Here is a 27,988-nt window from a genome sequence, read left to right on the forward strand (position 1 = left end):
TGATGTTTATTATGAAAAGTGAAAGTCAAATTCAATCCCCGCTACTGAATTTAAGTAATATGTGTGTATGGGTGACTTCTAAGTTGTTTAATTATGGCATGCTAATAGGTAGGACAGGAGTCAACCCATAGCCCTGATTCAGTTAAAATTAGCCATGACATTAGTACATTTACCTGGGGATAAGACCTTTTGAATGCAGTAGACCTAAATAGATGTATATAGATTGGCAAATCTTGTTGAAAACATGAAAATTGTTCCATTAGTCTTACTGAGTTTCAGTAATAGCTAGGACTGAGCTGAAACAGAAATATATATTATAAAAATATTCTTTAAATATAGAATGCATTTTACTATACAAAATAACTCCTTGGCAATTTTTTAGGGAGGGAAGAACATTATTTTTTTCATGGTTTTTCCAAAACAAGTTTATCCATATATTCAGGCACATTGCACCCTTCTTTTTCCACACAATACGCAAATTACAGCATTCAGGTAAGTTTCTACTACTTACAGCATTCAGGTAAAGCATTTCTGCTTCAAACCTCCTCATGGCTCTAACCAGTTTAGGGTTAAGCACAATTTCCCCATTAAAACATCCCTCTTTTATTCAAATAACATAATTAGATAATAATAAGATCAGCAAGAACAGGCAAAGCTACGTTTAGGCAACAATTGCAATTGCTTGGTGCAAACTTAAAGTATTCATCATGGTGGAAACATAGCTGAAATATAATCCAGTAAAGAAGCCATATGTATTTCATATTTGCTAATAGAACTTAATTTTGGATGATGAGGATGGATGATATATCAATAAAAAGATAAAAATGGATTATAGAAATATAGTTTTTCTATCATAGGTCAGTTTTCCCATCCATCAAATCATTTAAGTCATCAAGAGCCCCATTCAATAAAAGGCACTGTAGGCATTGTTGGCTGATAGATATCTTTGCTAGGTGGTCAATTCTATAGAAGTGTAGAGCAATAAACTGAGGGATATTCTAGAATTCCAAGAGATGCATGCCTTTTGTATCAATGGAGGTACATTTTCCTGAGAGTAGCTTGTCTGGTTACATCTAGAAGATAAAAGGAAACATTTGATGAATACACAGTTTTCCACAAGGGAGAAGGAAGGATGCTCCTTGAATCTGAATATACAAAACAAACTCAGATCTTTTAGCTGAAGGTCATTCAGTGGACTTCACAATGAATAGTGATTTGGGGTTTCCCAATTCCTAACTGAAATTGTAAAATCAACACCATATTGGATTTTTAAATACATGTTCATAACAGAAATATTAGTGAACTTGAGAACACTATTCTCCCTTTTCAGTAATGGTAAGTTCATACATTAATTATAGCAAGTGTGTGCTAGCCTGGTTTCTCAACTGCTTGAGGTAAGAGATTAGTGACACTCATGCAGAGATTTGAGGAATTAATGGCAACTCTTTCAACCTCCAAATCTCCACCATTAAACACTGTGCTGGAATGACCATAGGAATTCTTGTAGTGTTACACTAAGAACAATGAGAAAGCAGATCAGAATACAGCCTTTGTTATAAGGCAGAATCAGAATAATAGGAGATTTATATCCTTTGGTTCAATCACAAAGAGATGAAACATTTGTTCTGAATAATTCTATTTATTTATGATTTTATATAACATAACTCTACGGGACTCAATATGGTTTACAAAATAAGGAGATATTTATAATACAATTTATACAGGCTAATAATCTACCTAAAAGGAAGCCCACATACTTTTAGGCTTCAAATACTAACTTGGTTAGTATTTAAGTTGTTATCAGATATGGGCCCAGATACAGTGTCAACAACATATTCCAATTTCATCAATCAGTTCATCCCACTGTACTCCAGTTTCAGCATTTGGTGACTAAATCTTAAGGGTTAGCTTTCCAGGGCAGAAGATAATTCTAATGAATCCATGTATGTCTAGTCATAGAATGCCCAATTAACATCTTATTTCACTGTTGTTTAATCCAGAGGTCCCCAGCCTTTTTGATTCCACAGACTGGTGGTGCCAGCTTCGGCAATTTCAGAGGTGAAGAGGGAATGGTTTTGCATGCACAACCTAAATCCTGCACCTGCACAAATGAAGCTTGCCATTTTGGCGGCCCAGTTCCCAATGGGCCACACCCACTAGTGGTCTGTCCCCAGAGCTTGGGGACTCTTGGTTTAGTAGTCCATTATTAACAGAGTGATAATAGTGTAATGATAATAAGATAAAATGTTCATGAAGCAGATTCGATATTACTTGTGCACATATTGAGATATACTCAGGCCAAATCACTTTCATACTCGTCCCATGTCCGGCAAGTCATTTTATGTCAATTCCTAACTCTTTCCATCCTTACCTTGGATTTCCTTCACAAACCATCAGATCAGTTTTCCAACTAACTCCCCTGTATGGTGTTCCCAGTTCTCTGAATGTCCTGCAGAAAGTTAAAACATGGTCTCTTAAAAGATTTCCTGTGCAGATAACCGGAGCTAATATAGGTAGTCTCTAATTTATTCAGTGACAGTTCAAAATTATGATGGCGCAAAACAAATAGTGCTTACAACCTGTTCTTGAAGTTCCAGCCACCCCAGTACCCTTGTGGACTGGGTACTTGTTAACTGGTTCATATTTTATGACCAGTTGCAGCACCCTACAGTCATATGTTTATCATTTGCGCCCTTCTGCACCAGCTTCCCCAAAAAGGTAATGTGGCAGCTGCTGGAGAAGGTCATAAGGTATGGGGATAAGTTTCATTGACCCATGGACACACCCTCCTCCCAGTCACTCTGCATTCTCGATGTGCCCTGTGCCAGCCACTCGTGCACCCGTATCCTCCCTGACATCCCTCACTCTCTCAAATACCCCCACTGATCCTCTCCATGCCTCCCTCACACCATTGCACACTTCCTTGCACCCTCCCCATACTTTTCCACATCTTCCTCACACCTTTGCACTCTCCCTCATGCCCTCCCCACCTGGTAGCAAACACTTATCTGCCTTACCGCTCTGCTTGCAAGCTGCCTGGGATTTGCAACTTCCCACTCGCTTCCCCACTGATTCGGTTGTGGGAAGCCAGCAGGAGGTTGCTTTGCTAAACAGCTATGGGATTTGGTTAACAAGTTTTGATTTGGAATTTGGATGGCATGCTTACTTATTTTATGATAACAAAGTGGATAAAGTATTTAAAAGCCATATACTAAGAGATTCTTTGATGAGAGTTTGGAAGAAGCACCGACTCAAATGGGATTATAAATTACCGCTATGGCTGGATCTTGGTCATACTTTATGGAATACAAATATAATGTCACTCGGGTGGTTTATATATAAAGAGGTTCTTTTTACAGATGCGGGCAGATGGCAGCTGAAAACATTACAGACACTGTTGGATGAAGGGATTAATTTAACTTGGTTACAATATAATCAATTGCAATTGAGATGGAAAGAGGATCAAAAAACTGGTATTATGTTACATGAGGAAGAATTGGTTAGACATATAAAAGAGAAAGGTCCAATGCATATTAAAAGGCTTTATAATGTTTTGCTAGAAAGGGATTCAGAAACTGAATTAGTCAAAGATTGTATGATTAAGTGGGCACAAAATTTTGAAGAACCAGTGATGTTGGAAACATGGGAAAAAATTTGGGTTCAGAATGTAAAATTTACACAGTCGCAAAATTTGAGGGAAAATTTTTATAAAATGTTTTATAGATGGCATTTAGACCCCAAAAAATTGTCGTGTATGTACCCTAATGTTCAGCCAAAATGTTGGAGATGTGACTGTTTAGATGCTACATATTATCATGTTTGGTGGACTTGTAGGAAAGTTAAGGCTTTTTGGATAAAAATTTGGTGGGTTATGCAGAATGTGTTAAAGAAAAAAATTCATTTTTCTCCACAACTGTTTTTACTGGGTATAGTTAAGGGTTTTACATTGGGTGAAACAAAGTTGATATTGTATATGATAACAGCAGCAAGACTATTGATAGGTAAATATTGGAAAAATGAAGCTTTGCCCACTATCGAGGAATGGACTATGAAGATGGCCAGTTTTGCAGAGATGGCGAAGATTTCAGCATATCTAAAAGACTGTTCACAAGAGACTTATGAATGGGAATGGAGAAAGTGGATAGATTATGTTCAGAACAAATACCAAACTAGGAAGTATCAAATAGCTTTTATTTGAAAATGATATATTAAGATAGAAATATGTTAATGTAATGAAGATAAAAAAGAAAATTAAGGGGGAGGGAGGGGTTCAAGTTTTAGATAAGTTTTATATAAAGGGGTTTTTTTTTCATTTGATATGAGTATACTGTGTGAAAGTCCGGGGGGAGGGGAGGGTTAGGGAGGGTTAGGGAGGTTGGGAAGGTTGGGGTGGGTTGAGGGGGGGGAAAAAGGGGTGAAAATGTAATTGTAAAATTTTTGCAATAAAAAAAAAAAACAATGGCAACCAAGGATTGCCGCTCCTAAACAGTGCAGTAACTCTTCACGATGACATTTCTTATTAACAGAAGTTCATAAGTTGAGGACTACCTCTATGGGATTTCCTGTTTAAGAGCTGGAAATGAGCTGGAGTAAATTGATAGTCTTCTAGCTAATATAATGGGATAGTATTCTAGTTCTTTAACTCTTGAGAGCAGGCAATTTTTAATGTGGGTCAGCGTGTTCATAGTAAAAAAAAAATGGCTGTAAAAGTTATCTTAAATCTTAGCTTACTAAAGACTTTCTCATACCTTGTCTCCTTCATTCTTTTTGGATTCCTGAGTTCGACTTATCCAGAGATTTATTCGGGATGAGACTCCTCCTGGGATCCTCAAACTTTCCTAACCATAAGAGAATAGAAAGAATACTCAATCACACAGAGAGAAGAATAGAGAACATATTACTCTTTCTACTATTGAGAAGCTTAAGGTTCGTTCAATGTGACAGATCATTAGCAAACATGAAAATTTAAATTAAAAAATACCCGGGCAAACTGGTATCAATACAGGCCAGCAGATTTTTCTCTTGTTCTTTCAAACAAGAAAGAACTTGTTTGAGTTCTAAGACCTAACCAACTAACTAAGAACTAATGATCTTAAGAATATGGTTTTAGAAATTTCTAAATAGATTCAACTTTTTACTTTCCTAGCAAAGAAAGGCTCTATGTTCACTCCAGAGCAGATAAACCACAGAGATAAATTGTACAAACACATTTTATGCAATACTCTAATAAGAAAATAAAATAATCCTCCCTTTTCTGAATTTCACTCCTGGTGTTGATGTTCCAAGTTATTTGCATGACAATAATATTTTTATTGTCTTTCCCGCATATAACCCTGGACTCTGCTGTAGATAGTTGGCAACTAAATACTGCATTTTGTTCCAGTCTGCTTAGATTGCTTACCCAGAGTCCTAATCATTTATTTTTTAAAAAATCATAGGATAGTCATTGGTCTACAAGCAGAAGGGCCTCAGCTGAAGTGCATCTATGTAGCCTCCAAAACAAGAGGCAAAAAATGACACATAAGGATGTAACTTGCATAAATATTTGAACATTTACTAACGTTTATGGAGAGATGAACATTTAAAAATACTGAGTTTATTTTAAATTGAAATTCATTACAGTAGAATTGGAGAAGACAGTGTGAAGGAATTTAGTTCTGGCCCTGGGTAAGAGATGGGAAAATAGAAACTGAGAAAGTGACTCGGAATATTGTCCACCACTCTGACCATGTTTGCCCTAAAAATTGTACAGTGAGTGAAGATTTTGAATCGGCTTTCAAGATTCTTGTAAAAACATCCTACAAATATGGTTGCTAGAATCCTAGTAGTATCTATTTATTGACTTGTTGGTGGGCAACTTTAAAAATGGCCTCTTTTCTTGTGGTTCTTAATCTTTACATTGAATAGCTAATCATGTCTAATTCACCTGACCACACCTTTCCTAGATATCTGATTCCTTCCAGCAATATGTTTCTGGGTAAGATCAGTTTTTACCTTACGGACAAGAGTGGGAGGCTCACTCTGGACAGGAATAGTGGCTTCAAAGATGCTACGTTTGCTGGCCACACCCTCTGAAGCTGCTTGGAAATTTCTCCGAATAGGTGAAGACACTTTAATGGATCCTGCCCTCTGGGAATAAGACAAGAGTCAGGCAATCAGGACAGAACCAATTTCTTTCTCACATAATAACAGTATTATGAATACATATTCCTCTTCTTTGAGCTTTTAATCCACATATATATATCAATAAGATATGGCTAGGAACTCTTCATGGTAAAGATTTATTTGTTCCTTTTATTCACTTCATTTTGGAGATGTAGAAATGTCTGAACAACCACATTTTCTATTGCCATATTTACCTGGACAGCAGATGTATATCTCTCTAGCTTCTCCTCAAGTTTGACTGTGCTTGCTGGAAGCCTCATACTGGCACTAGTGAAGGAGATGCAAATACATCAACATTCATTTTCTAAGGCTCAGAAAGTATCAGTGGCTCTTACAATATTCACAGAGAACAATATTCATCAAGATAAACATTTGTTGTTCTGATTAAACTTGCAAAGTAATCTAATCAGAGGTGTCTACAGGGTATAGTTGATAAATTTACAAGGATGGCCACAATGGCTGCAATAAAATGTTGTCCTGTTTTTTTAAAATACAAATGCATCATACAGATAAAACTAGGCAGAGCTTCAATTGAACTGTTATGATTACCGTCTTGACTTTGTTGACCACCTTCTGCAGATACCCCTGAATCAGGGGTGAAATGCTCCCGGTTTGGACCGGATCGCCTGATCCAGTAGCGATGGTGGCGGGTGGTTTGGAGAAATGGTAGCAAAAATCCCTGCCCCTCCTCCATGCCCAGCTGAGCCACGCGATCATCAGAGGCTTTTTTTTTATTTTTAAAAGCATTTTTTCTACAACCTCTTTGGCCGAAAAAATGCTTTTAAAGGTAAAAAAAAAACAACTCTGATGATCGCGCAACTCAGCTGAGATCGTCAGAAGCTTTTAAAAGCATTTTTTCTGCAACCTTTTCGGCCGAAGAGGTTGTAGAAAAAAATACTTTTAAAAGCCTCTTAAGGTTGTAGAAAAAAATGCTTTTAAAAGTTAAAAAAAAAGAGTTGGCCACGCCCACCCAGTCACATTACCCCCCCACCAAGCCATGCCGACAGAACCCGTAGTAACAAATTTTACATTTCACCACTGCCCTGAATCTATCGTGATCTGTCAGTATTTCAATTATTTAATGTATCCATATCTCCACTTTCCCTCAGCCTACTGTTCATTATCTGAGGTCAGGGAATATTCACCTTACAAGGCTGGCTGTGACCCTCTAGAGCCTGACAAAAGGTGTTCTGACCAATTGCTGCTCAAATGTGACATTCCAGGTATGATGGACTACAACTTCAAACAAGCTTAACATTCATAGAGGCTGGAAACTATGGAACATCTAGTTCATCACATCTAGACAACATCAGGTATGGAATCCCCAGCAACTTAACATTTTGAAGTTCCCATGGAGAAACTGCAACCTAGTATTGTTTCAAGTCATATCATAAAATACTCTGTTCTCAACTGTTTAATATTCAGCTTGCAAGCATATTCTCACAGGAATCTTGAAACATAAGATGGACATTTAGCTGCTTCCAAAGTGGATCAAGGCAGATAAAGAAAATAAATCAGGGGTGAAATCCAACAGGTTCTGACAGGTTCTGGAGCGAACCTGTGGAAATTTTGAGTAGTTTCTACAACCGGTAGCAGAAATTTTGAGTAGTTTGGAGAACCGGCAAATACCACCTCTGGCTGGCCCCAGAATGGGGTAGGAATGGAGATTTTGCAATATCCTTCCCCCCCGGAGTGGGGAGGGAAGAATTTTGCAGTATCCTTCTCCTGGAGTGGGGTGGAAATGGAGATTTTGCAATATTTGGCAATCCCCTGCCATGTCCACCAAGCCACGCCCACAGAACCGGTAGTAAAAAAAATTGGATTTCACCACTGGAATAAATACATAAAAGTTGGGACACAGCTGAATTCTTGTCACAGTCATCAGTTATAAAATGTAGGACTTAAGCTTGCCATCAAAATCAAGAATATATAACTTATATAATTTCTGCTCTGAATGAGATTCCAAATCACCCTATTATTTATATCAAAATTCTGTGTGCACTGATATAAGGGAATATATGTGGGTGGGAGGAAGGTTCTAAATACTACCTTACTACAGAAATCTTTATGGCAAATTCCATTGTAATTTTAATTTTGAATCTAAACATCTAATCCAATTATAACTGCCAGTCTGACTTGAAGTACTGAGTTTATAAAATGCCCAAATGCAGATAGATAAAAGTCCATCAAACGGCTGAATTGATCTCAGGATTTGATTTGACTGAATTTCCTTTGATCAGAAGTTTTAAATAAAAACTGCATCGAGCCTACAGGAATTTTACAGGCCAAGTTGCAGCAGATTCTGCCTCCAGTGGCCTATACAATAAGTGCAGCTCTTAAAACTTGTAAAAGAAGCATAATGTGTGTGCTAAAGAATATTTGGGCATGTTACAAATCCAGAAGCCTCTTCCTTTAAACAAAACAAAATTAAAATTAAACAGTAAAAGTAACAAAACATTTTCAATTGAAGCACATAGATCTCTGTTGCCATTCTGTTGCTGTCCTTCTATCGCAGGGATGTCAAACTCGATTTCATTGAGGGCCGCATCAGGGTTGTGTTTGACCTTGGGGGGCCAGGGTGGAGGGGCCAAGGTGGGCGTGGCCAGCTCTATGTCACTCCTGTCGGGGGTGCCTGTGGGGGCCCAAGCACTCTGCCAGTGAAAACAGGCTCCTGAGCTCCATTTTTGGCTGCCACGGCCTCCTGCAACTCTCTGCCAGTGAAAACGGAGCTCGGGACCCCTCCCAAGCTCTGTTTTCACTGGCAGAGTTGCAGGAGGCTGTGGCAGCCAAAAATGGAGCTTGGGAGCCCGTTTTCACTGGCAGAAGCACCACTGGCTGGTCCTTCTCTGTTTCCAGAGCAGCCCCGTGGGCCAGATCTAAATACCCCACGGGCCAAATCCGGCCCCCAGGCCTTGAGTTTGACATTCCTGTTCTACCACAAAGATGGGGCAAGAATGCAAACTCTACAAAGAAACTGCAGTGCTGTATTAGTATGTACTTACCTTCTGCTTAATGCATCTTCTTGCCTTTCTTTCCTGGGAACAACCTAGAAGCAGAAGAAATAGAGAGCAAGAATCAGGTTTTTGCATGTTCAATAATTATGGGGAATAAAGGGAAATTTTAGCAAGTATTATTTCTCACACCCAAACCCCAACTGAAAAGACTCTGTTGCAGGGTGCAGGGGAAACCTTAGCTGCAAAGAGTAAATGTGTACAGGGAAGTCACATCATAACAGGATCACAACATCATGTGCAAAAGGATAGGTATGGATTAGATGTTGAAATGGCCTTCTTTGGTAAATATTTCAAAAGATTAAAAAGCTCTTAAATATTAAGAATGGACTGAAAGTCTTCAGTTTTTCTGATTTGGACAATATTACTTGGCTCCCACATTTCACATTCTACCCCCATGAAGATACCTTCCTAACCTCAGCTCCTATGAAGGAAGATAAGAGTTATACCACTGATCCTATCCCCAACACTATATGGCTACTCAGCACCAACATTAGCGGTGGGTTGCCCCCAGTTCGTACCAGTTCGCAAGAACTGGTAATAAAACTGGCAGGAGGCTCCGCCCATGACCCAGAGGTCATCACAGATGATCTGCGCATGCGCAGAAGAGTGCACAAGCGTGATGTGAACCTTTAGTAAAGATAAGTAGAACCCACCCCTGACCAACATGCCTGATTTCCAGAACCGGGGAACAGTGGAACTGGGAAGTTTCCAATTGCATGAGAGTGTACATGTTAGTTTTTTCCTACAACAGCAGCGCATAAGTGGACACCCATAATTTTGAGTAGTGACCCCATATTGTCCTAAAAATTGTTCCCAAAGTATGCTTATTAGAAGTTGGCTTTGGGAATAATCATGTTGGTTGTATTTAGCTTTCATTTAAGTTTAAATGTAGATTTTAAATACAATCAAAATCAATTTTGCCTATACTATATTTTGGAAGGTCAAAGATTAGCCTATAGACATACAGTACAAAGGTTGGGCAACCTTATTCTTTGCAATTATCTGCACTTCATATGTAAAAAATTATTGTAGTGGTAGTCATGTAGCCTCATTGCCTTTGTACAAGTAGAATATTGCTTGTGTCATTGCCGTAGGGCCTATATTTCATTTTTAAATAAGGGACCTTTTCATAATTTGTAATAAATCCTTACCCGGAATGAAATAGTCCTTGGACTGATCCGGTTGAATGAGCTACTATAGGTAATCCGCGGTTCAGAAATTAATATAGGGGCATCAAAACCTTCTTGACCAGAGGGAGACCTTATAATTTTAGCATTTGATTTGGGAATAGTTTTTTCGGTGACCTGAAAGAAAAACATGAACCAAGAAAGCACAATGCGGAGGACTGAGAAAATAGCAATAGCACTTAGACTTATATACCACTTTTCAGTGGTTTACAGTCCTATCTAAGCAGTTTACAGAGTCAGCATCTTGCCCCCAACTATTTGGATCCTCATTTTACTCACCTGAGGAGGATGGAAGGTTGAGTCAACCTTGAGCCTGGTGAGATTTGAACTGCCAAATTGCAGGCAGCTGGCAGTCAGCAGAAGTAGCCTGCAGTATTGCACTCTAACTACTGCGCCACCGTGTGGCTGTTCCACCACAAATATTTTTTGTAAAAATTGGAAATAAATCCTTTTGAACTCTGCAAGACCTATTACACTACTGAGCACATCTGTTTACATCCACAACACATTTAACAAATGGTCGGATTACCTCTTCTAGGTTTTCTGATAAAAAGTTGTATCTACTAAGGTTTCATTGCAAAATATAGAAAATGTAAATCCAGTACGGTATAGAACATAAGGGCTAGGGTATATATATAAAAAGAATTAATGAAAATAATTGTAAATTATGAAAGCAAGAAAAAGGCAAAGCAACTTCAATGTTGCAACGTGAAAAGGCTATGAAATGGTTTTCCAAAAAGGAGTTGTAGCCTTGGGTGGGAGGAGGTGTATTTTAGCAAGTCTGTAAAATACTTTCATATTCTTTAAAGCTTTTTTAGGCTTTAAACCTCCCAAAATTGTTATTTTATTATAATTGCTAAATTGTGTATTATAATTTTATCCTGTGAGCAGCAGAGAATAACACTGTTATCTGGATCTTTCTAAATATAATTAAGATTAATGATTAACTGTGTTAAATAAACATCCACTAATAACAGACTGGATAATTTGACTTTTGCTATCTCTTAAACCAATAGTAGACTGTTTTTTCTGATCCTGAGCATCCTTGCACAATCTTAATCTATGGCAACTTCATGGCAAAATCAATAATCTTGTCATTATCTCCAAAACCCAAATATGAGATTTTGATAATATCTGACATCCTTTCAGAATCCTCAGGTGATAACCTTTTAATGAAAAAACTTACAAGATTTTGAGATTGGATTTCTCTAACATAGGGGTAATAGGAAAGCTTCTTGTGAATTTAAGATGCTCTGTGTTACTTAATCCAGCCTTAGGCCATGTCTGCTCAGCTATTTCTTGATCCTTTAACCCTGCTGCTGAATGACGCTGCCAACTTTGATGAGTAATAGCTCCATGTAGTCAATTTATTCCATATCTAATTTGCATCTTTGCCCAATTAACTTTTCATCAAACTTTCTCTGTCCTCATAAAATACCAAGACTAAGTACCTGTGGTGCCTCAGAAGCAGGTGTGGCTACAGCAGGATCAGTAAACTTTCTAGCTCTTGGCTGAATTTTCACCTCAAGACGGCTGATGCTTTTGCGTTCGCAAAAAATTCGTTGAGGCTCCTGGGAAGCCACCTCATTCTGGGTCACAGCCAGTCTCTGAGATTCACATATGCTCGGGACTTTCTCCTCCTCGCTGAAGACCTGATCCTCATCCGTTTTGAGGTCCTTCTTATGCTTCAAGGCTTCATGTTGCTCCAGTATGATCTCCTCTTTTTTCTGACTCTGGATTTGATGGCTTTCTTCTTCTTCCTTTTGCTGAATTAGGGTTTCACATTTTTCTGCTCTTCCCTCTTCTTTGGATGATTCTGGAGGAGATGTAGGATTCTCTTCAGGAGGTTCCTTTTCAAATTTCTTAGTACTCACTAGTATTTTCTTCTCTTGTTTTATATTATTTAAAAACTCTGCTCTCCTCCTCACTCTCCTGCCTTCCAGTTTATTTATTGAAACTGGTTCAGTCTTCTCATTTTTCAGTGCTGCATTTTCCAAGTTAAGCAGCTTTGCGTCTAAGGAATTATCAACCCTTGGAAAAAAGAAGGAAACGTATGAACAGCACTAGATGGCACTAGAGGTTAAATTTTAGAAGAATTCATGATTCACACAGTTTACACAGGAATGAGATTTACAAACCAGGTTATAAATAATTTCATAGGTCCTTCAGGGCTGTAATAGAGGTAGGATTGTATTCATATGACTTGATTGTTTTGGAAATTTGAAGCAGCTACTTTTATATAACAAAGATTAATAGAGATTAAATTAATAGAGAGATAGAGTCAAGATCACATGAAGTTCAAGTACCGCTTTACAAAGTCTTAGTAAGACCACACTTGGACTACTGTATCCAGTTCTGGTCACAATACAAAAAAGTTCTTGAGACTCTAGAAAGAGTGCAGAAAAGAGCAAAAAAAAAAAATGATTAGGGAGCTGGAGGCTAAAACATATGAAAAACATTTACAGGAATGTCTAGTCCAGTGTTTGTGAGCCTTTTCGGCACCGAGTGCCAAAACAGGAGCATGTGCATGGAGGAGCACTGGGAACCAGAGGAGCAACTCCCTGGTGCACACATGCAAGCATGCCAGAAACCGGAAGAGCAGTTCCCCAACACGCGTGTGCACACCGGGAAGCTGAGCTTCCAGTTTCCAGCATGCGCATGTGTGCATCAGTCACCTAGTCTTCCGGTTTCTGGCACATATGTGAGTGAAGACCAACTGGTGCTGAAACCTGGAAAGGCAAGCTGGGCGACAGCTGGCATGCCTGGAGATATGGCTCTGTGTGCCACTTCCGGCGTGCGTGCCATAGGTTCGCCATCACTGGTCTAGTCTAATGAAAAGAAGGACTAGGAAGGACATGATAGCACTGTTCCAATATCTGAGGTTCTTCTACAAAGATGAGGGGTCAAACTATTTTCCAAAGCACCAAAGGCAAGGCAAGAAACAATGGTTGGAAACTAACCAAGGAGAGAAGCAATCTAGAACTAAGAAGAAATTTCTTAATGGCAAGAGTAATTAACCAATGGAATAGCTTGCCTTCAGAAGTTGTGGATGCTCCATCACTGGAGGCTTTCAAAAAGACACTAAACAACCATTTGTCTGAAATAATATAGGGTCTCCTGCTTGAGCAGAGGGTTGGCCTAGAAGACCTCCAAGGTCCCTTCCAACTCTGTTGTTTTATGTTCTAAGTTCTAGATGATGACAATTCAGATTTTGTTTTCAAAGTTTGGTACAGAAATGTTGCTGTCTATGTCTTCTATATAGACAGCTTGCATGTACTGTACACATCATGGAAAGAGAAATGCAAAATGAAGGTCCACGATTGGAATGAAAAAGGTGCTGTTGAAAGTGACCAGGGAATTTATCTCCTTCCAGAGTCATGATGGAATGCATTCTAATTGGAACAAAGCCTAACTAATACTGCTTCATAAAAACAATAACTAGAATGAGGCAAATGAGGTTCATATTTCATTTTTAAAATGCACATGGCACCAAGACATTTCTTATCATTTTCTTCAACTTTTAAAAAGCAATGCACAGGCACTCTAGAAGCTTCTTCTCTGCACCTCCTGAAGTATACATTATAACCATCATTCTAAAAAGTGCTGAAGAAGAAAAGATATTTTGCTGCAAAAAAAGCCGAGTGTGGAGTGTTTTAAAGATTATGAAAAACTGAAAGAGATCTCTAATAACTTTGTGAGCTGTTTAAAAAGAACTACGGTCTCTATTTATCCTCCTCTGATCTGGCAAATATTACTGTGAAATTTCTGAGTTTTCTTCATACTATGAATTTGGCAGGCGAACCATAACTAACTAATTAACTAATTAAATAAATAAATAAATAAATAAATAAATAAATAAATAAATAAATACAAATGATTGGAAAGTTTCGTATTGAAAATCCTTGATAGTCACCAACAACCAGTAGCAACTATTCTGAGTTAGACAATCTATTCTGTACTCAATATAATAATCTTAATTGGTATGGCATCATAGAACAGAAAAAAGATCAAATAATCCTGTCCTGCATTAATATATACATTCTCTATATTCCTTCCCAATTATCTATAAACATAGATTGGAATCTTGAGTTACTCCTCCATTCATGAAAGGTAAAGAAATTTTATCAATTTCCATTCTGTCTTCACCTCTCTGTACATATACACATTATTCCATAAAGGAACTCACAATTTTGAAGAGGCATGTAGGGCAGTGGTGGGTTTCAAAAAAATTTACTACCAGTTCTGTGGCCGTGGCTTGGTAGGCGTGGCATGGCTTGGTGGGCATGGCAGGGGAAGGATACTGCAAAAGGGTTAGTTTTTAAAATTTTAATATTGATTTTAATTGACAAGTTTTAAATTATGGGCCAAATTATAAATTATTTTAACTTTATTTTAAACTGTGATGTTTTGTATAGATGTTTTTTATCTTGGCTGTTCACCGCCCTGAGTCCGAAAGGAGAAGGGCGGTATAGAAATTTGAATAAATAAATAAATAAATAAATAAATAAATAAATAAATAAATAAAATCCCCATTTCCTCCTGATCAGCTGAGATTTGGGAGGCAGAGAATAGATGGGGGCAGGGCCAATCAGAGGTGGTATTTACCGCTTCTCCGAACTATTCAAAATTTCCACTATCAGTTCTCCAGAACTGGTCAGAACCTGCTGAAACCCATCTCTGCTGTAGGGTTAGAAAAGGGAGAAGATATGGAAACATGAATTCTAGTTTTCTTATGGGGTGGGTGGAGTTTTAGGTCCAAAGCATCATCTGGTTTCATTTAATCTATACCTATCTCCCTAAATCTCAATCCCTGTTCTTCGTAAAATAATATTAGGTCAAACAAACGGAAAGTCATTGTCTCTTTTCAAAATCATCAGAACTGGCTTCAATTTCCAAGCAATTTGCACAAGCAAATAAGTCTGCTCCGTAACAGCCCAACCTACAAATACCAATACCTGTTTGATGTCTGACGGGTCATATTCTGTGCTGTGCTGGAGGGTTCCTCCTCCTTTGTTTCAGAGGTGGAACTCAGTTGCCTATGTCTTCGCCTGCGCTCTCTCTCCTGCTCCTCTCCATCCTCAACAGACCATTGTTGAGCCAGGCTGGAGGGGGAAAAAATTGGGGGGGGACAAGAAAAGTGTTAGTAATCAGTATAGGAAGAAAAGAGGCTATCAGAACAGAATGATTTTTATCACACTTCATGCAACTATGCAACATTGACACTAAACTCATTCAGAGCCCATATGTATCTGAAATAAGATGAACTGATAGTCTTTCAGGACTTTCCTCCAATCACAGGGACTATTTTTAAAAGTCTTGATGTAAAAGTACATTGAGGTTTATGTTTGTTTCCATCTAAAATATCAGAGAAGAAGATACCGAGGCCAATAATCATATATTACACATATATATTACATATATTACTTGAATTTTCTCCAGTAAGTATCTGTTCTGATACCTGTTTATCTTCTGTATGCATTTGAAATTGTTCCTTTAAATAGAGAACGTCATTTTTAAACCTGTGCCAAGGCTTCTTTGTATAATGAAATTGTACATCAGTTTAAAGAACCATAACTACAAGGAAGGAAATCAGGAGGTATGAATAATTTAGAATAGCTGAGCCCCGCCATATACTGTTGTGATACCAGCTTTCTGAAGTGCAACAGAACTGGTGCAGGAGATGACTGAAAATGAAGAATCCTATATTCATCCAGGATGAGGATGCTGCGTTGTTGTCATCCTATGAGTTCAAGGATGAGCCCCTACCAAAAGCCTCCATTTTTCCAGCCTCACAGATGTCTTAGACTGAGAAATCAGAGGAGTAACTTTTAATACTGCAATCAGATTCTTCAGAAAGGATAGAGCTGATCATACTACCAATCGTGGCTTTCAGCATAAAACTTCAGTTGGATTGCTCCTATTGTTCTTACAATAGGTAAGAAGCTTACTTGGAATGATCCATAATTCTGGTTTTCTTTATCCTTTACCTCTGAGGACAATTTTCTTGATTTAGTCTGTTGCAGCTGCAATGCTTTGATTAGATTCCATCTCTTTGAACCAACTTCATCTGCTGCCTAGACTTGACTTTCTCCACCAAACCAGGCCTAATCAGATGCCACTGGCTACAGCGGAAGACATACACCTACTCTTTATCTCATATTTCACCAACCTACCCCCAAATTCTCATATTTTGTTGAGTATCTGACTCACAATTACCATAAAGCAAATAATACTAAATATTTCAAACATGTTGTCTCAGAGCATACTCCCATCTGATGATTTTCTTAATGGGAAGGTATTGCAATACCTCCATGTATGGATGGGACTTTAGAAGCATTTCCTGCTCTTCTTGTTTATGTGTTAGCACACTATCAGTGGTCTGACATGTTAGTCCCAGGAAAACCATGATAATGACATCGCGTAGATTTCTTACAGCAATACTGTATGGCAGAAGCTTATTCTTCAGTCACCTACAGAAAGGGAGGGAAGGAAGGCAAAGCAAAGCTAACCTGAGCATGGGCATCACTTGACTTCATAAGCACATCTGATACTGTGGCAGCAGTGTGAAAGCAGTCCAAGTTTTTGATATGTTTGGTAGCTCTTCTGTCTCTGATGAAGTTCCAGCTCTAATCCATGGCATTGGAGCTGCCCAGTTTCTTGGCATTCATGAAAGTTGCCATTCAGGGATTGCTATCACAAGGTTGCTAGTTAATAATTATCACAGCAGATATTCCTCTGCATTTTTACTTTCAGTAAAAAGTTTAGCCATTATGTTTTTCAATCAAAGAAATGGCTATATAAATGCAGAATCAAAGAGGATAGACATAGGAGAAATATTTTGAAGGGAGGGGAAAAAGGCATGTTGAAACCTCTGGCACGGAACTTTAAATCATATTAGCACTGCTGGTGGCAATCCAAGACATGGCACTGACCTGCTCTCAATATACTTGAGGTTCTCTGTCATTTATGACTCATAGATTTTCCTCTTTCATTATTTTTGAATCAACAAAAGACAGCCCCACCCTCCTTTACAATAATCCTATTTTTCAAGTACTGTATTGCCTTACTAGTGTGATGTCATGATCTGATCAAACTGATTACCATTGTTTCAAATAACCTTATCCTTTGTTTGTTCTCCTTTTTTTTCCCATTGTCCACATTCTACTGAAATTATTCTAGGTAATGCTTGGATATGTTGAGCTGAAAGACAGTGTTACTGGCTTGACTAAATTATCCATCACTGCACTTACAGAGTCTGATCTCCAAATTGCACAGAACCCAACTGTGTTTTTTGATACTGTTTTCTGACATATTCTTTCATACTCAGGCTTCTTTTCTCTGTCATCGCCTGGATTAAAAGAAACCTTGCTACAGGCAGATCTGCATTTAATACCTTTGTAAGAGTGCTGTACATAAGAAACCACTTAGGCTACTGACATCAGCGTGGAGTCTGAATGAGTAATCAAAGTCCAACAAATAGCATTCCTGTTACATCATTTATGTATGCTTAAAATCAAGCAACATGTTGGTTAATTGGCATCTGTTTGCACTGTCAGCAATCAGGCCATTCCCTCCCCTGTCCTTCAAGCAAGTTCTTCTTAATTGTTATTTGGTAATTGAGAAGACTTAGCGCTGTGCAGAGCACTTAAGACAAAAACAGAGGCATTGAATGTTAGCTAACATCATGTATTCAAAATTACAAGCAATTCAACTAATAAAAGATAGATCCCAGAGCTAAAATATATGGTTTCTATGAAGATTTTGATCCCAAGTGTTTGTTTGTTTGTTTGTTTGTTTGTTTGTTTGTTTGTTTGTTTGTTTCCTAGTACGATTTGATAGCTTATTAGTAACCTTGACTATCACTAAGTGTTGTATCTTTTTATTCTTGATGAATGTATTTTATTCTCCTTATGTACACTGAGAGCATATATACCAAAGACAAGTTCCTTGTGTGTTCAAACACACAAGGAACAGAATTCTGTTCTGTTCTGTTCTGTTCTGTTCTGTTCTGTTCTGTTCTATTCTATTCTATTCTATTCTATTCTATTCTATTCTATTCTATTCTATTCTATTCTATTCTATTTGAAGTAGGGAAGGGGAATGCTGCTGTTTGGAATGTAATGGCTGCTGCCATTAATGTTAATAATACAGAACTAAGTAGTCAATAGGCTACTTACTGACAAGATAGAAACCTGTACTGGAATAAAATTTACTACATCCATTGCCAATCCTTACTGTACCTCTGTTTCAAATCATTGCAATCACAAGAGATTCCCAAGGCTAACAGAGTTAACAGCATTTGAGACTATCCTTGGATGGTCCTGGAAGCAGGAAGGCAATTCTACTTTTGATCCAGTACAGCTAAGGATGAATTAATATTGTATCATTCATGGATTATGGATGAGATGAAGGCAAAATCATGGGGACATGATATAAAATGACGTGGCCAGGGCATGTACTCATTTCTACTGTGATTAAGTACAAGTAAGGAAGCCCCAATGATTTACCATTTGTCCTCATACATTTCATAGTCCTCAATTATTTCTTGCATAGTAGTGATCAATTTACATTTCAGTTGCTGATGGTCAAATGTGGATAATCCTGGAGAAATCCAGTTTTGAGTCCCTGCTTTGCCATGAAATTCACAGAGTAACCAAGCCAGTTGCTATCACCCAGCCTAAACTATCTCATAAGCTTGCTAGGTTAATAAAACTTCCAGGAAAGTCTGAATACATCTCTTTGAAAAATATAGTATAAATGCAACACATAAAATAATAGCTAGTACTAAATTAGATTAACCCAAACTGTATGTTGCCTTCCTCTGGTTTGTGGATTTATATAAATCCACAAACCAGAGTTAGAGTCCGGTTAGAGTCTGGTTTGTATTGTGACCTCCACCAGCAAAGAGTGAAAATCCTAATACTTTCCTAATAATTATTAAAAGCATCCACCTCCCACGATGGGCAATTAAGTAAATCAAAGCAAAAACAAGCAGGACAAGACTGTTGACCTTTCATTTGCTTTTCTTTCTTTTTTCTGGATACAAGAAAGTGACAGAATCACAAGCAGAGTGTACCTCCACCAATCCATAAAATCCATCCACACATAACTAAGTTTATGCATATGCCCACACATCTGCTGCTTGTAAACTATGCCTGTACATGTTTTAGGTGCTTCCCAAGTTCCATTTCAAACTCATCTGCTGATATGATTCCAGTGAAATGAGTTTGGTTTGGGAGGAACTTTGGGTCAAAGTCTATCCTCTTCACGGAATAATCTTGGATAAATCATCTCCCAGCAAGTGGCAGGTTCCTTCTCAGAATGAATGAAGCTTCAGCCTTCAGCTTGCATATCTCCTATTCCCTACCCACCACCCTTTTTAAAAAAAGAATATTAAATAAAGCCAGATTCTTTTATATTATCATATTTATATTTACAGGGGACACCTTTATGAAAATTAATATATCACACTTATTATAGCTGTTGTAAAAATGAAGATGTATCACACAACCCACACTATAAATTTCCATCTGGACTCTTCCTTCCTTCCCTCTTTCCTTCCTTCCTTCCTTTCACAAGGTAACCTGATGAAATCATTCAGGCTGATTAATGTGAAGGAGTGCTGCATTTCTTACTCCCATCCCACACAGCTCCTCCACTACAGTAGCCTTCCCAAATTAAAATGTATCTTCCCAAATCTCCAAGCAGCCACCAAAATAGCAGCTCCTTAATCACATAAATACACCTGGACTGAAATTGGGTGGGGAAAAAAAGCAGGCTATGCATTCGTGTTAAGCAACTAGGAGAGTTTAGAAATTCATCCAAAAACACTCTTTAGCAGAGCAAGTGGCATATTTTGCATAAAGAAGATCCTAGTTCAATGTTCAGTATCACCCAGAAGGGCTGAAATAACTTTGTCTGAAGATTTGGAGAGCTGCTGCTGATCAGTTTCATTTGACTTGGGTTTTCTGCACACAAGATTTATTTCATCCTCTGCCTGCTCACCTAATTGCTAAGTCCTCAGCTCAGAAAATTCATGCATTCAACTGGTTATTCTGACAGCTGTCTATGTTGTCAAGTACCACTTACAAATATTACATACATACCAAAATGTAGCCTGATTAGGGAGGAGGGCTGCATTAGTTCCTCCAGGAACTGCAAAAGTAAGTGGAGGAGTAGATACACCCATCTATCTCATTTTTCTGTACTTCTTTTTCTTCCTCATTCTCATGTACACACACACCATATATGTAGACTACTCTGCAGCTTAACCTTCTACAGTTCTACCATAGCAAAAGCGTGCACATTGGCTAGTTGACAAAATTCTACTGAAAATTGCAATTCTGCTGAAATGCAATTTTAGCCTTCTATCAAGGCTAAAATAGCATTCAGTTCTGTTTCATAAAACATCCAACTAATTAATAGGAAGAACAAAATACTCTAATATAGATTTCTTTTTTTCCTATGTACATATTCCCTTGGTGATTAGGAAATGTTCATTAATTATTGCTAAAGAATTGCAATGCTATTCCACAAATAGTCACAGCTCATTAATTCTCCAAAGAATATTAAGTTCCATAATAGGGAATCTTTTTTTAACACAAGGGACATAACTAGTGGAAGCTGTGCCTGAAGCCAGAGGTTGATGCCATTACCAACAAAAGAGAGGTCACCGCCCTTTCTCTTTGTTTTTCTACACCCCTCCTTTCTCCCTATAAAGACATTTTTTTTCTTCCTTCCTCTCTTCCTTCTCCTTCCACACCTTTCCCCGGCCCCATATGGGCTTTTGAAATTATGCTGAAATCCCTGTTATATATGGTATATATGGTTATATATGGTGTGTGTGTGTGTGTGTGTGTGTGTGTGTGTGTGTGTGTGTCTGAACCAGCAGTTCGGACCAGATCGCCCGATCTGGTAGCGATGGCAGCGGGTAACCAGTAGCAAAAATTCCTCCCCCCCCCCCCCGCCATGCCCAGCTGAGCCACGCAATCTTCAGAGGCTGTTTCTTTTTAACTTTTAAAAGCATTTTTTCTACAACCTCTTCGGCTGAAAAAATGCTTTTAAAAGTAAAAAGAACAGCCTCTGATGATCAGGCAACTCAGCTGGGATCGTCAGAGGCTTTTAAAGGCATTTTTTCCCTACAACCTCTTCGGCCGAAGAGGTTGCAGGAAAAAAAATGCTTTTAAAAGCCTCTGACGATCCCAGCTGAGTTGCCTGATCGTCAGAGGCTTTTAAAAACATTTTTTCCTGCAACCTCTAGAGGTTGCAGAAAAAAATGCTTTTAAAAGCCTCTGCTTTTAAAAGTAAAGAAAAATAAGTTGGCCACGCCCACCCACCCAATCACATTACCCCACCACTACCAAGCCACGCCCACAGAACCAGTAGTAACAAATTTTACATTTCACCACTGTATGTATGTATGTATATATATATATATTTATATAAATATATATACACACCATGGTTTCAGTGATACTCATGGTAATAATTTTTCATTTCACTGAATTTGTATCAGACAAGTTGCACATAGACTATTGTCTTGGTGCTTTTGCTCACTTACAAATAAATTGTCTTGCTTATTTAAGAAAGAAGAAAGAATTAGAATAGTTTGTAATAATTAAGCAAATTTCTTGATTAAAACACTGTAGAAATCAATAATATCAGAAGTGATGAATTACAAAAATAATAATCCTGTGTGGTCCAAAGATCAAAGACCTATGAAACAAGGACTCATTGGTAATCTTAAGCAACTACTATTTGTAATCTTTACTGCCAGGCTGAAGCTAAATTGTTAAGAGAGAAGACAAATGAATTACTGTAGCAAATGATAACATTTTCCAGTTTTCATTTTTGAAAATGTGACTTGCTAGACGGATGGGGATAGTGGACACATGTGGCAATAATAACAAGGGCTTAGAAAGAAAACACTTTTCTGTAAAAATGAGGCCATGAAAAGAGAAAAATGTTTACTAAGTATTAAATTGAGAAGATGGGATATGAAACTTTGGAAATAACAGAAGTTATTAGCATCTTGGAGCTACCTAATTCAGTGTAGTCTGTATTGTTTAACCTCTCAACTCTGCCTGTAGTTGCTACAGATTAAACCTGAGACTTTGTGCAGGAATAACAAATATTGTACCACTCACACATGGCTGCTCTTTTCATTTCTTCCAAAGCACTGTTTGATGCCAGGACAAGCACCTGGCATTTTAAGAGAGGCCTCTTGCTTGTCCCTCTTCTTACATACCATGTTTCGCCTTGACTGCTCCTTTTAGTGCATTTCCACAGATTGCAACCAGAAGAACAGTTCAAGACACTGACTCTGCAAAATGCAGATTTCCATCAAGGACAAAGACCACCGATGGCATGGATGCCAGCCATCTAAAATGTGCAGTTATTTCTAAAGCACACCTCGCTCCAAGCCTTCACCAGTTCCTGGCAAAATTCAGGGGGAAGGATTCCATTTTTTTTAAGGATCAGAACAGCACTCAATCAACAGAGTGGGGAATGTGATATTTTATTCATTCATTTAATTTACATGCCATCTGAAATAACTCTGGGGGACTTTTAAATAAAAACCAATTCGTTAAAAGAAAAATACAACAATAAATTTGTATTTATACAATTTGTATAAATGATGGCTACACTCCTATGTTACCAAAAAGAGGAACTGTATGTCCAGAAAAGATGGCTGAAAGTACAGTTTTGCATAAGCTAGTACATGAATACAGATAGATTCTTAAATATGGAGGGAATACACAATAAGGAAGCCTGTGGTCCATCATGTGCAACTATGCAGCCCAGATGCTATGTAATGATGGGAAGTTTTAGGACTCTTGCTGCTCTCTGGCCTGTTCATTCACTAGATCTTCATTATGATCTACAGTATTATTTCTAGAACTCTGATAAGTTACTGAATCACAAACCATGATACCTGAAAATTCTCTTTCTTCTTGCATTAAACAGTTTTTCCTCACAAGCTTTAACTTGTCTCTCTTTTATGCCTCCACTCCCTTTCTAACATACACAATAACAATATAAATGATCGTTGCATTGAAAAACCTTGAAAAGTAGTATTTCTCTACCAACATTATCTTATGCGAAAGATAGGGCTACAGTCTATCTTGCATATCAGTTTATTGCATGCATCAGACTAAACCAACCAATTTTAACCTGGTACAACTCCCAGAATTTCTATCCAGCAGCATGACAACCCCTTTAAAAAAAAGGCTGCCCTACCCTGTATGCAGATAATACCAGCCCTACAGTTCCTGGAAAAATAAGGGCAGTCTAAGTCATTTCTTAATTGAAATTCCACAGGGCTTTATATTATGTCATTCCTTTACATTTAATCATCAAGGAACAAGAAGTGTCGGAATTCCATGGAAGGCAATGTTCTGGCAAGAAATAGCATGAACAATAACTTTACTATTGTAATATCAATTTCAATCCTTAATACAATTTTACATTATAAAAAAGATTATTAAAAAAATGAATGACCAGAAGAAATGAGTAATAGGAAGCAGGTAACAGTGCCTAGACATTTTTGGCTGATCCCCCAATACTTTAACAGAATTGGAACTGGACCTACTTGGATGGGAGATCACCAGGAGATACGAGGCATAAATAAGCTAGAGACAAGTTGAAGACAATCTCAGAAGGCAATAACAAATCATGTCCATGTTATTGTTAAGAAATGTACATGTTTATGCTCATATAGTTACAGAAGATAAGCTCAACTTTCGGGGAATACTGATTTTGACAGGAAAATGATTAATGCCTTCATGGTTTCCAAAAGAGAATAAAGGAGAAATCACCAAAGCAACTTCCAGTTCAATAGTTCAACAATGATATCTAGACAGACATAGATGGTAGAGATATATAAGTAGCTATAGGAAAGCAGACTATGCAAATAGGCTAAGATACTTAAAGAAAATTTTAAATATTTTATGTATACTTTAATCACAATTATTCATTTCAGAGCTCTTCCAAACTAGCAAAATATTCTGCCATTCAATGAAATTAATTAAATGTGGATAAATTATATTAAGCCTTATTAACTAATGGCAAAAGTAATTTAGATTTATATAGCTCTTTTCAGAAATTTAATAAATTCCTTTACTGTTTAATCAAAAGTAAAAATACAGAGAAATGTATATTTAATTTCATGCTTGTTTGAAAATAGCACATTTTAAAATTTGAAAGGGCAGCCAACAAAGTGGGATCCTGCCTTAACTACAGTCATTGACAAAGATTAAGAGATTCCTTCTGATAGAAGTGATCATATATGCTGCATAGAGAGAGCATATAAAAATAATGTAAAACTTCATCATCTCTTACCCCAACCCCAAAGATCAGTGAATGTTGACAAATATTCCTTATCTTGGCCCAATCAGTATACCTAGTTCCACACCTCAAACAAGCTAATAATAATTAGAAATATATACTCTATTCACTATCCATAGTTGCCTTTGAATTTTCATCAAATTTAGTAGGTTTTCACTGCTTGCTTGGTTGGTTGTTCTTATTTTTTCCAGCAGAGAAATAGCTTTTATTCACCACCAACAAAGTATCTACTAATGTTGTATCTACCAACTTTTTCTGAACAATTCTGAAAGAATCTCATTTGTAATTTCAGTATGTCTAGAATATCAAGCAAGGCAGATCCTGATATATTTGTATTCTATCATACCCAGAGTCCCTTACCAAATATGTCAAGTATTTCCTCCTAAATATTATACTTTACAATGTCTTTGAAGGAAGACAGTAGTCAAGGAAGAAGAAAAATATAACAAGCAAACAGAGAAGTTACACAATCCTTGTAGCTATGATAATAGCATATATTTTGCTGATGTGCCAATAAATGCAAACCAGTAATACTGAAAGCATTAATTACTACAATATAATGACAGTAGAATAATATATGAACTTCCTAAATATCTGGTTTAAAAATGCAGATTTCAAATAGATGTTAATCATAGTTGTTTCTTTAAGACAAAATATACAGTGCCACTGACACTGGTGGGAGCAAATCAGCCATCAGAAATTAGCATTTGTAACCATCATTGATAATTATTAGCCCAAACTTGAAATAAAAACATGTATTAGAGCTGTTGGAGAACACTGGGAATGTATAGGTTTCCAGTATGTGGAAATCTATATTCAGGTCATTTGGAGAGCAAGAATCAAAGTGTGCAGTTGATTCCATCATGAAACCCATTGGTTAGCTTCCATGGAAAACAAATACTAATGTGGGGTCAAATAAATCTGGTATGGTTCAGGGGATGGGGATTTGCAAAGTGCTTCCAAGTTCATTCTTCAAAGAATTGTGAAATTAGACAACAATCGATTGGAATGTGATCTCCCAGGAGAGACCATTCTAGGTGCTTTCCTTGGGAATCAGATATTTGTTCAAGGCCTTTGGGTGTCATCTCAAAAGGACACAAATGCTGGGACACTAATAAAGTATTGTTGTGTTCATAAACTGCTGTATGATGCCAGCAAAGGTTTATCTTCTCATATTAACTTTTAAGGGAAAGACCTTTTCCCAAGCTAACATGCTGAAGGCAGGAGACCAAAAAAAAGCCTCTTTCTCTTTAGACATGTTTTAAGTGGCCCTGGGCAACTTGCCTGAGTTCTCCAGTTTCAAGCTAAGTAAGAGAAGCCCCGAATAGCTGTCAAAGAATATTGTGCTTCCAATGCTTCCTCTCCTTTCATGTTCAGCCTACCTCTTTCGTTGCTCACTGCATCGATCCATATTGTGATAAAGTTAAATTGCTATTCCTAAAAACAAAGTCATGTGGAATTGTTGTATAACCCTAGATAAGATCTAGTCACTATACCACTTCCTATCTCTAACATAATGTGATATGAGATGTGTGAATGAGCCATCACAGAGGCATTCATTTTATTAAAATTGTAATACTGCAAAATCACAAAGTTGCCATTATTTTTCCCAAGCTCCCAGTATTTTTCAGCCAACACATTGGTTCTCATGCTCAGGCTACCATAAGGATAAGTGATAACTACCTAACCAGCCACCATAGAAGAAATCTCTATCTCCTCACATTATTTCAAAATATAGCAAGCACCCAAACAACAACAACGAGTTTGTTCTAGAAGGCTGAGAGGTCTTCTCAACCCGGTATCTTCCAGATGTAATGAAACTGCTGTTATCAAAATCTGGACACTTGCAGTTTCCACCAAATCCGGAGGGCATCAGACTGGAGAAAAACTGTTGCATGAAAGTACACTGAAATCAATGAAACCAAGTTGCACTATTAGCTAAGTAAATAATCAGCCTTTTAATACTGGATATATTTGAGGAGGGGCTGTAAAACGAGGTCGGTGGAAACTCTTTTGCATCATCCTAAAGACGACGAGCGAGCTAGCATCGGGCATCCGCACTTTGCAAGGTTAGACCTTCGAAAGAAATCTAGCTGCTCCTCTATTACATAGGATCGCCTTCTTAATTGATCAATATATGTTAAGCCAGCTAATGAATTCCGTTTTGCAACCCTGCCCTGTTCGTTGTAGTCTGTTCCCACAGGGAGTTGCCGCTCCCGGGAAGGGGGGGGGGAACAATCCCCAGATGGGTTCACGCGAACCAGCCTCAAGGAACCCCCATCATCCCCCAGAGACGACCGCAGCCTTTGGGCACATCCAAGGAGTCGCACAAGAGTTCCGGGGGGGGGGAAGAAAAGCTAAGGCACCCCTCAAGGTTTTACTTTTCCTCTCCTAGTAAAGAGCAGTTTTAAAAAGCATTCTCTCCTAAATCTGGAATAGACCAATGGTAGAAAGTACTACAACTCCCAACAGGCGTAGCGCGCTTGGAATCAGTCCTAAGGGCGCTCGCAGTCCTGAAAGTTGGCACCAAGGAACAAAGTTGGGGGAGGCTTCTGTGCCGGCCGCGACGCCCTCCGTCTCCCTCCAGAGCCGGGGGACGGGGGGAAAGGAGGAAGCTGCTTCAAACCCACCTGGACAGCGCGGACCAGTTCTTTCGGTTGAAGGACATGCTGCTTGCTGTCTCTCTCCGACGGGCTTGGACCGTGACTGATGCTGATCTTGTCTACCGATTGACTGCTTTTCCTTTTCCAGGGAGAAGTCTGCTGGGCTCCCGGGTAGCAGCGAGAAGCCCCCCTGGCAAGAGATGCTGGCTGGCTGGCTGGCTGGCTGGCTAGTTCACTCCCTCCTTTGCTTCCTTCTGCGCCTCGCAGCGCACCTTTACCCTGCGATGCCACCCGTCTACTGCTAGGTTGCCTGCATCACATGGTCTCTTATCTACCTTGACAGGCTGGAACTGTAATTTGTCTATTAGCAGCACCTTGCAAAAGGCACCCTGCGAGGGTGGGACGTGACCCAGCCTGCGCACAAAGGCAGCCATTCTTTTGTGCCCGGACTGGGGACGGATTTGAATTTAGCTGCGCTTTCGGGCCCAGGCGCCCTAGATTTTCGGGGGCAACTCCCTGCATAGAACCTGTTTTTCCTGCCACGACTGTATAGGCAGAAGTGGCGAGCTGGGGAGAGGAAAAAGAAGAAGAAAAAAAAAGGCCTTCCTTTAGCAAGTTAACCCTATCTCAATCGCAGCTACCCAAGTGCAAGTAAGTCAGTTTTGTATCATTT

At 38.4% G+C, this 27,988-nt stretch overlaps 1 protein-coding gene across 1 annotated transcript; it reads right to left on the minus strand.

Annotated features, from left to right (window-relative positions):
* Positions 1 to 9: 9 nt before the first annotated feature.
* On the minus strand, positions 10 to 27,551 carry LAD1 (ladinin 1). The gene is made up of 10 exons (XM_070939881.1): positions 27,343 to 27,551; positions 15,322 to 15,468; positions 11,818 to 12,397; positions 10,331 to 10,483; positions 9,168 to 9,211; positions 6,360 to 6,432; positions 5,995 to 6,129; positions 4,749 to 4,838; positions 2,372 to 2,449; positions 10 to 1,073 (listed from the first exon to the last, which is right to left on the minus strand). Exons 1-9 carry the CDS (start codon positions 27,378 to 27,380, stop codon positions 2,411 to 2,413), a joined length of 1,299 nt encoding a protein of 432 aa, XP_070795982.1. The 5' UTR covers positions 27,381 to 27,551; the 3' UTR covers positions 10 to 1,073; positions 2,372 to 2,410.
* Between the last annotated feature and the right edge of the window lie 437 nt (positions 27,552 to 27,988).

The sequence above is a fragment of the Pituophis catenifer genome, unplaced genomic scaffold, assembly GCF_029215685.1.
Source record: "Pituophis catenifer annectens isolate HBS135680 unplaced genomic scaffold, rPitCat1.0.hap2 SCAF_3, whole genome shotgun sequence".
Taxonomy (NCBI): domain Eukaryota; kingdom Metazoa; phylum Chordata; class Lepidosauria; order Squamata; family Colubridae; genus Pituophis; species Pituophis catenifer.

What these genes read in the sequence shown, in the direction of transcription:
- LAD1 (XM_070939881.1), bottom strand. Translation starts at nt 27,380, where the DNA reads ATGTCCTTCAACCGAAAGAACTGGTCCGCGCTGTCCAG. An exon ending in CAAGGACTATTTCATTCCGG is followed by an intron (nt 9,212 to 10,330) that starts GTAAGGATTTAT and finishes TTCTGCTTCTAG; the next exon opens with GTTGTTCCCAGGAAAGAAAG. An exon ending in AAAAGAATGAAGGAGACAAG is followed by an intron (nt 2,450 to 4,748) that starts GTATGAGAAAGT and finishes AACTTTCTGCAG; the next exon opens with GACATTCAGAGAACTGGGAA.